Source organism: Hipposideros armiger, unplaced genomic scaffold (genome assembly GCF_001890085.2).
Source record: "Hipposideros armiger isolate ML-2016 unplaced genomic scaffold, ASM189008v1 scaffold_1776, whole genome shotgun sequence".
Lineage (NCBI taxonomy): Eukaryota > Metazoa > Chordata > Mammalia > Chiroptera > Hipposideridae > Hipposideros > Hipposideros armiger.
In genome coordinates this window covers 5,601-15,032 of record NW_017733126.1, presented here as the reverse complement: position 1 = coordinate 15,032, position 9,432 = coordinate 5,601, and the positions used below count along the sequence as shown (strand labels likewise).

Below are 9,432 nucleotides of genomic sequence, written 5' to 3'. Positions count from 1 at the left end.
TCAGCCTCCTGCCAGCTCCTCACAGCTCCTCCTCGGTCCCTTCCTGCCACACGTCCCTCAGGCACCGCAGGGCAGGTAGAGGCCTGTGGCAGACAGTCGCCCACCTTGGCATGCAGGAAGGACTCCCCGACACAGTCCACAGAAGGTGAGGAATCTGGCTGGTCACCATTGTGCCACCAGGTCTCTGTGAGCAGGTCAGGGACACAGTGCCATGGCCCAACAGATCCCCGGGACACAGCACTCGGCCCTTTTCTCACCAGAACCCACAATGGTCTTAGTCTAAATTTTGGACTTCTCAGCCTCCAGACTGAGACAATGAACTTCTGTTGCTTAAGCCACCGAGTCAGCGGAATCTGTTCGTGGCCCCAGGAATTCCCGGTGAGTTGGATTTTAATACTTGCACAGCCTGGAGCAAGAGGCACCCCCCCGACCCACCAGACACACTTTCCTGTCCCTGCAAACCAGCAGCTGTCAGAGAGCGAGTGTCTAGTGACTCTCAGACAACCCCTCGAGGTCCTTCCCTTTCCCACTGGCAGGCACGATTCCTGTGTGTCCACCGGAGGTGAGACACGCTTCTACAAGTGCACACGTGTACCTGCACACACGGGGACACACACACCACGTGCCCTCTGCCCCTGACTTCCCTCGTTGTGACACCTGCGCGAGTCCACTCTGCGTCTGGACATATGGAAGTGACTTGTTTAGTGGCCGCACACTGTTCCAGGTGCCCCACTCGCATCCACTTCTGAGAGACACTTGGCTTGTTTTCTGCCACCACTAACAATGATGCACTGAGCAGCCTGGAACCTGAGTCTCTGCACACGAGCGTGTGTGTGTGTGTGTGTGTGTGTGTGTGTGTGTGTGGCTAGGTGATGGGCGGGTCCAATGGCTGGAAGGCGTGAACATCTGAACTTGTCACAGATTTTGCTAAGCTGCCCTCCAGAGGTTGTTCTTACCCACACTTTACCGACAATGTTGAGATTTCCCACCAACACACGACAATCAAGCTTTTTTTCCTTTTCCAAATTAATAAGGGGAAATTCTATGTCACTGTGATTTGAACGCGAATTTCTCATATAAGTGAAGTCAATCATTTGATGTTATTGCATTTTGTAAGCTCCTTTTCTGTCATCTGAAAGTCTGCGTATGTCCTCTGCCCCTGTTCCCTTTTCCTATTAGTTTATGGGAGTTACACATGTTTTAAGAAGACTGGCCCTGTTATGGTCAGTGATTGTGTTTCAGTGTTGGATCCACTGGAAACTGACATGGGCGTGAGTCCAGGTGACCTAGTGTGACAGTCAGAAGCCTGGACTCCGTGTCAGAGGCTAGAGTGAAGTCCAGGTCCTGTTTCCAGCTGTGTGGACTTGAGTAGTTACTAACCTCCCTGCCTTCAGCTTTCTCATCCGTGAAATGGAAATGGTCACAGTGCCCACCTGATAGAATTACTGATGGGATTTAAGGAGAGCTTTCAGCACCGTGTTCAATAATGGTTCCATAAATGTGAGCTGCTCTCATTATTGGGACGATTATTCTTGCCGAAGTGTCCCTGGGATCAGAACCAGACAGTCCCAGGTCCAGGGTGCAGCCCTTTCTCTCAGCCACTGGCCGTCTCAGGGGTCTCCTCCTGGGTACAGGGACGGGCTTCTCGGAGTCACACACCCGTGGGTGCCATCCCATACGGGCTCAAAGAAGCCATAATCCAGCCGGGCCTTCCTGCTTATCAAAGCCCTGAGATGAAAAGCAAATTCATCGCTCTGTCAACAGCAGCTGCTCCACAGCCACTGTCAGTCCCCATGTCACCAAGGAAGTACCTGGCACGTGTGTGCTGCCAGGGAGAATTGGAAAGATGGAGGGAAGGACAGGTGCAGGCACCAAGCTCGGGCTGNCTCACAGGGGAAGCGTCAGACAGATCCCAACCGAGGGGTGTTGTAAAAAACAACAGACCAGGGCTCCACAAAACTGTTGTGACCAAAAGGAAGGTCTGGGAAATGGTCACAAGCCAAGGGGACGTGACGACCAAATGTCAGGTGGCGTCCTGGGTGAGACTCTGGACCAGAAAGGCCGTGTGGTAAACGTGAAGCCATCTGAACACAGCGTGGACGTCCTGGCAACATAAGGATGTCAGCTCATTAACTGCAGTAAATGTTAAAGGTGTGAGATGCTGACAATGGCGGAAGCTGCATGTGGGCGATGGGCACTCTGTGCCTCCTTCCAGTTAGTTTTAAATCCAAATCTGTCAGAAAACACCAAGTTCATTTTTATAAAGTGCTGCCCCTCCCAGCTCTGTGCCTTCTGGGAGATGTGGAGGCGTGTCCACGAGGCCCAGCAAGACCTGCGTGTGCACCTGTCCCCGCGGGCACAGAACCACCTGGCTCCCGATGGACGTGGGTCCCACTGCCAGGCCTTGAAAGTGGACCTGCACTGTTGGGTCCTGCCCCAGGCCTGGTCCCAGGTGCTTACTCAACATTGTTCAGCCGATACTTTCTGAGACCACCTGGGTGCCAGGCATGAGCCAAAGGCTCATAACGCAGGGCGAAAAGCAGCGTCCCTGCTCCCTGCCCACGTGGAGTCCACAGATAGATGTTAAACAAGGACACATTCAACCGAAGGGACAGGGCAGGGTGCGGGCACAGGGGACATTTAAGAGGCAGGGATGGTCCTCTTCTCTGACAAAGGGTGTGGGGAAGAGTACTTGAGGAGCACCTACTGTGCGCTAAGAGCCTACTGTGCACTAAGAGCCGACTGAGAGGGGATGTGCAGCCTCCGGACAGCACCTTGGAGCCCGCAGACAGCAGAGAAAGACAGGCCTTTGCAACATGAGATCATGTGTGATGAGCACTGGGAAGAACATGGAGGCAAAGGGACAGCGAGTGACTAGTGATGGGTCAAGGGGGTGAGGGCCAGGGTGTGGGGGGCTGAGGAAGCAGCTGTTTTTGGTAGAGCAGTAAGCCAGTCTCTCAAAGGAAGTAGCTTCTGAGCAGAAACTTGAATGTAGTGGAGGGTGAGCCCTGCAAAGCTCTGGGGGAAGGGTCTGTGGGGGGAACAGCCTAGGGCAAAGGGGGTGCATCTGTGTGGAGGGAGCAGGGCTAAGGGGGAGAGTCTGTCGGGGGATCAGAGCAGGGCCAAGGCTCATAGGCCAGAGCAAACCTGACTGGAAGACAGCTCTCCCTCCAACTGAAAAGCTCTCAATCTCTTTAGTGTGTGCTCTGTGAGGTTTGGCAATCACACACATTCATGTCCCCACCCCACGTTCAGGATGAGACATCCCATTAACCCCAGGAGCTCTGCTGTGTCCCCCGTGGTGAATGCCACCCCCCCACCTAGTGATGTGCCTCATGGAACCTCATTAAAACGGACCTGTGCAGGCTGGACTGCTCCAGCCTCCTGGCACTTGGCACATGCCCTTGAGGGGCACCTGTGTTCCACGGATCAGGCCTTTGCTTGCTCTTTAAATCACTGAGTGGGGCTCCATTGTGTGGAACGCGTCCATTTGGTTCATCCATTTCCCATTAAAGTATATTTGGGTTGTTTCCAGTTTGTTGGTGACTGTAGACAAAGCTGCTGAATCCACCCATGTGCAGCTTTGGTGTGAGTGGAGCTTTCCGTGCAGCTGGGTCAGCGCCAGGGGTAGATTGCAGGGCCCTGTGCTTCACATTACGGGAGCCCGCCAGCGGAGGAATTTGCAATCCTAGACTTTACACAACTGCCTGGGGAGTCCTGTCACCCTGACAGGGCGGGTAGGCAGACAGAGCTGACCAGCAGAAGGAGGGAACTAGCCCCGGTCAGGACGCCCCCGGCTGCAGCTCCTACCTGGGTCAAGACCCCTTACAGCTGTCCTCACTGAGGGCTCCGATGCCTCACTGGCCCAGCAGGACTCCAGCTCACACCTGCCCTCAATCAGTGGGGTGTGTTGTAGAAGAGAGAGAGAGAGAGAGAGAGAGAGAGAGAGAGAGAGGAGAGAGAGGAGAGAGAGGAGAGAGAGAACATCCGCTTATCAGAATGCGCACCCTGCTTCTCAGGGCCATTGTAATGAGCTCAGACAGACAACCTTGGGAGAAAGAAGGGAGTATGCGGCTGCCAGCTGGGAGAATGAGGTGTACTGGAGAGGAAGAGGGGGGACAATTCTACCCAGAGAGAGAAAAACCCTCGCACAATGTAAGAGGGGCTGCTTCCCTCTCTGGGGTCCGCCTGCCCATGTCTCGGAGTGTACCCACTTTTACTAAAAACTTCTTGCTCTCCTGAGCTGCACAAACTGTCTGGGGGCTGAATTCTTTCCTTCAAGAAGACAAGACGAGGAACAACGTCATTCCTGGGACAATGCCACTTTCCAGGGGAGGGACTAAGCACACCTGGGTGAGGCAGCTGCCCGAGGTCCAGGGAGCTCCCAGCAGTTGGGGCTCATGCTCTGCAGGTGCCTTGGCTTCTCCGCCCACTGGCTGGTCCGCCCCGCCCGCCGGCCGCCCCTGCCTTGCCCGCCCTCCAAGCGCCGCTGCAGACCCCGCCCTGCGGACACAGCTCCTGCATCAGGACGCTTTCCCGATGCCCCGCCCCTGCCTTCCCCGCCCNGTTATCCTGGGGCCCACGTGCCACCTCCATGTGCTGTAAATGTCAATAATTAACTACCCTGCACCCACAATGTGAAAGAACCATGTGTCCCTCCCTTTCACTTTTGATCCAATCTCGGAGACCCCCCTTTGCTTCTGCCACCCCCCTAACCTGACGCCCATGGATTCCATGTCACCCCGTTAGGCTCCTCCTTTGAGTCTAATGTATGAAATAAGCCGCGAAACTGCCATTCCCAGGACCGTTTTCTTAACCCGTTGAGATTTGCTTCTTGGCAACTGTAGTCAGTGTGGCTCAAATGACTCATTCTCATAAGACGCTTCCTTAGGCCGGGTGTTCCTCTGTCCACACACAGGCTGTCACTCAGGGTGCTGGGGGCGGGCTCAATGTCCCCGTCCCCACGTCCCCAAGCCTCTCTTGGAAGCACTGTGTGAGAACGGTTTGGTTCAGAAAACATTTGTTTTGGGGTTTGGGGAGGAGGAGCTTAGAGAGAGCCCCTAAGGGGAGGAGCGCCCCACAAATTCCTTGCTGGCTGAAAACCAGGGACTTTGGAACTCCCAGACAGCTGGTCTCCATTTCCACATTCCTCTGTCCTGTGAGGCTGCAGAGCTAACTCTTCCCCAACGGCCCCCACCCTGAGCTTCCCAGTTTAAGAGCTCTTAACCTGTGACAGGCGGCCGCCATCATTATGGTCACCTTCCCTTTTTACAGAGGGGGCACTGGGGCTCCAGACGGGTCACCAGGTAAACCCCAAGGCCTGGGAGCCAGGATGTGGCAGGGCCTAGACTTGAACCGGGGGTCCCGCCTCCCAGATTTGAGCCGCTGTCAGCTCAGCAGTGTCCCCACATGGGGTCTGAGCCTTTAGAAGCCACACTGAGGGGCGGGGCAGGCTTGTCCCAGAGCAGCCTCTTGCCTCCCTCTCACGGCCCAGGGCGAGCAAGCAAGTCCTGTCTGCATCTGTGGCTGCAGCTCAGACCCGCTGAGTCCCCAAGGTGACACTTGTCCAACCACAGCCACCTCCTCCAGTGCTCAGTGCGTCACAAATGGCCAGACCTGCAGAGACTGGTGGCCTGACAAGCCTCAGCTGGCCTCCCAGCTGCACCGGGACCCTCCCAGTCCGAGCTGCAGGCTGGTGCCCCTGCCCTGACCCTGGGGCAGTGCACATGCTCCTGGGGGCACAGTCTGGCTTCCACCACCGTCCAGTCAGTCACGCCAACCACAGGCCCCTTGAAACCTGGAGAAGCCCCACTGGGGGGGCCTGCTCCCACCCCCGGCCTGTGCCCAGCTCCGGGCAGGGTCCTTTTGCTGGTGTCATTTGCTGGTGATATCAGCCTTTGTGTGGGACTTCCTCATCACAAGGCCCCCTCTCAGCTGCTGGCTGCTGGCCAGGTTCTCAGCATTCTCACCAGCACAACCTCTACTCACCCCAACTCAGGCCTCACCCCCACCTCCCCCACAGCAGGGAAGAGGGCGGGCTCTGCAGGTCCCTGTGAGAAGCCTGAAGGGGGCAGACAGGGGAGGGACAGCCCACCCTCAGGCTGCTGCAACTATAGGGTTGTCACCTGGCAGTGGGCGTCCTGTGGTCTCACCCTAGTCCCGGCGCTGCCTGTGAGGACGCTGGAGTCTCACACATGCTCTCCCACAAGACAAACAACGTTCAGCTCAACTACGCATGGCAGCTGGTACTGATTTCTACTCAGCAAATACTTACTGCACACACCTGAGCCTGGACACCCGCAGGGACTTTCCCTCCCAGCCAGTCACCACCGCTGCCGTTGAGCCCCAAGGCGACTGCACCGGCAGCATGTCACCAGCACCCCACGTTGTGACACTTGCCCCCGTTAGGAGCATTTCCCAGCACTTTCCAGGAAGCTAAATAGCCCTAGACCACCCAGTCCTCAGAGTGAGAGTCTCACCCTCCGTGATTCCAAGCTGAAAACTAAATGCAGAGCAGGTGTCTCGTGGTGACACTCCCACGCTGACAAGGAGGCTCTATTTAGTAGAATGCCAATGTCTCGTGTGTCACAAAAGTCTGAGGACCGGTGTCAGCCAGGGACCCAAGTCACCCCCTTCCTGTTAACAAGGTCCCTCCCTAACAATAAGGGGGCTTGCTGGGCACAGACCCCCAATGGCCAGAGAGAGGTGCTGTTTCTCCCACACTTGGGGACTTCCTGGCCCAACTGGAAGCGCGTCTGTGGTGGCAGATGGCTGTGACCCAGGGCCTCCACTGAGGACAGTGAGGAAAGGGGAGTGAAGACCGGCACAGCGGACGAGCCTGACCAACAGTCCTCCAGCCGGTGCCGGAGGTCAACACCACCGGNCAGCCAGACCCAGAGTCCTGGGCTCCCCTCACTCAGCCCAGGGTCTCTCTCCTGCAGGGACCTCCCCAGCAGCGCTCCCACCTTTCCCTGCTCTCCCCAGGGTCCCTCCCTCCTGGTACTGTCCCAGCACTGTCATGTGGTCACCAGGATGCCAGCAGTTCCTGTAGTCTCATCCTCTGCCTGAAGCAGGCCTGGTTGCGACCCCCATAGTAGAGGCCTCTCCGCGTCTTTCCTTGTCCTATAGCTTCAGAATAGATTGTCCCCCTGAGGCTTGAGCTCGGAATGTCCCCTGTCCCAGTTCCCTGCTTTAGAAAATTACCCTGAAACTTATGATTAATGCCCTTATGCCTACTGATCACAATCTCTATGGTCTAGCATTCCCTCCAGGCGACTCCCGTCATTGTTCCCGGGCTGCTGACGCCACCGGAGAACCACGTGGCCAGAGGGGAGGCTCCACGCAGACCCCCGTACCCTCATGTAGCCTTTAGAGGAACACCCAGATTTCCCCTTAAATACCCCCAGCAGGTCTGAGAATGTGAAGGCAGTTTTTGGAGGTGTTAACCCGCTGCCTTCTCAGACCACTGGTGCTCTGATAATAAACGCTTATTCTAAATAGCGCAGCTCCTGTGTTGTCTACTGGCTGAGCGGGGCAGGCAGCACAAGCCCCAGGCTCATGGTCGCCCCCCTGGTTTCACATCTTTCTCTCCAGGGAAAGGGGACGCAAGTACTTAGAGTGGTTAGCAGGGCGCGGAACTGGGGCCAGCTGAGGGCTCAGCAGCAGCCCAGCCAGACCCCCACTTGCTGGAAAGCAGGGAACCAGTGACAGAGGGGACTCAGCTCTCTGTCTGCAGAGAGGGTGGTGGCCTGAGCTGTGAGGAGGTGAAAGCTTACGAGGAAGACATCAGCAAAAAATGTAATTGTGAAGAAGAAAATAAGCTTGAATACTCATAAATGGGACACAGCTCTGGTCAGTCTTTCTTCCGGTTCCCCTTTTGCTGAATCCTTTGTCCGCCCACCCCTGCCCGCTTTCTCTCCTCCCCGTACCCTCGTCCTGGAGCTCAGCTAGCGGCCTGCTCCTCATCCTCAGCCTCTCCACACTCTCATGGTGTGTGTGTTACAGACTCCCTGAGATTTCAGAGGCTGCGGTTCCCTTTACAAACTAGAACTACATCGTGTTCTGTGTCCTGCACTCACCCAGGGAGCCCCCGAGTGCCAGGTTGCTTCTGCAGCTCAGACTCGGGTCCTAGTGTGAGACAGCGTCTGCTCCACAGAACAGCTGCAGAGGCTGCCAGGTCCCCTGTGAGGTCCAGGCAGGTGCCCTGTGCTGCTCGGCCCCCAGGAGCCAGGCTCTGGGTCTCCATCGCTCCCCACAGGCTCCCCCTGGCTCCCCTGTTATTACAGACACAGCCTCTCCTCGCTGGGAAAGGTTCCCTTAGTGCAGCCCAGGCCACCCGAGCTCAGGGTCCCAGCCTCGTCACCACCACAGGCCATTTGTTCCTCTGTTCACCCTGGGCTCACTTGCTAAATTGTAAGCGTTGTTTCCTTTTTTGTTTAATAAGACATCAGACAAGAAAAGGAGACCCTGCCTGCCTGCTCCGCCCCAGGGTCCCCTCCCAGGGACCTGCCACTCACCCAGGAGGACGCCTGCCAGTTCGGCCAGTCCCAGGAGCCAGGAGGCCCAGCGGAGGTGGGGGTCTTCAGAGCAGGGCCCCATCATGGACCTCCCACCAGCCTGTCCAGCAGAGGGGCGAGGAAAACCCCACAGCTGGGCGGGGCCGGGTTTAGTTCTGGGATGGCTGTTCAGAGTGAGCCACTCGGACCCACGGACCCACGGTGCCTCAGTAAATCCTATTAGGACAAAGGTATAATGAAACCCCCTCTTATATGCCCGTCCCTGTGTCACATGGGCTCAGTGACCTCACAGCACCACCCCTGCCCCACTGGGGACTCCTCCCCCCTCCCAGGTGGACAGCTGTGTCCAGGCAGCCCCGCCTGACTGTGCCAGCCTGTGGTCAGCTGTTTCCACCTGGGCAGTCCAGGCCTGTCCTGTGTGCTGTCTGTCTGTCTGAACACCACTGAACGAGTCAAATTCTCTTTTGACTTTCCACAGACTCCAATGTCAGTTGCCTAAGTAAGAAGCTGTGAGCAAGAGCACAGGCCTCATGGGATGGGTCGAGTCCCCACACCCCGTGACAACTCTGGTGCTGACCTGTTGCTGACAAACGTGGTTTTCTCATGACCCCCCCACATGGGCAAAGCCAGCCCCCAGGAGCTGCCTCACAGCCATTTCCCCTGGAGCCTGTGTCAGCCCGTTCCTGCTGTCACAGGGGTAGTGACGGAGAGGTACCCATGCCTGGCCACGTCCTCCAACTGAGGGTCCGGCCCTGGCCTCCCCTCCCCACACTGGGAGCCCCTCATCATCCGATGGCTTGCCACCCATTCCCTGGGCAGCCATCTTCCTAAGCGGGCAGTGCCCCCCACCCACACACACATGCCCTCGTTTAAATTTTTTCTGGGGGCCGGCCGAGTGGCGCGATGGTTAAGAACT

At 57.0% G+C, this 9,432-nt stretch overlaps 2 protein-coding genes across 2 annotated transcripts in view; both read right to left on the bottom strand.

The window, feature by feature from the left end:
• Positions 1 to 6,219, bottom strand: part of LOC109378152 (SLAM family member 9-like) — a 103,010-nt gene extending 96,791 nt beyond the window's left edge. The window contains exon 1 of the mRNA XM_019634614.1: positions 6,126 to 6,219. The gene's annotated coding sequence lies outside the window, so the exon portion shown is untranslated. The remainder of the gene's footprint in view (positions 1 to 6,125) is intronic.
• LOC109378150 (uncharacterized) overlaps positions 1 to 9,432 on the bottom strand; it is a gene marked incomplete at its 5' end in the record, with an annotated part of 51,843 nt that overhangs the window by 37,428 nt on the left and 4,983 nt on the right. Inside the window, one exon of the mRNA XM_019634611.1 lies at positions 8,517 to 8,732. Within this exon, the coding sequence (XP_019490156.1) occupies positions 8,517 to 8,732 (216 nt within the window). The remainder of the gene's footprint in view (positions 1 to 8,516; positions 8,733 to 9,432) is intronic.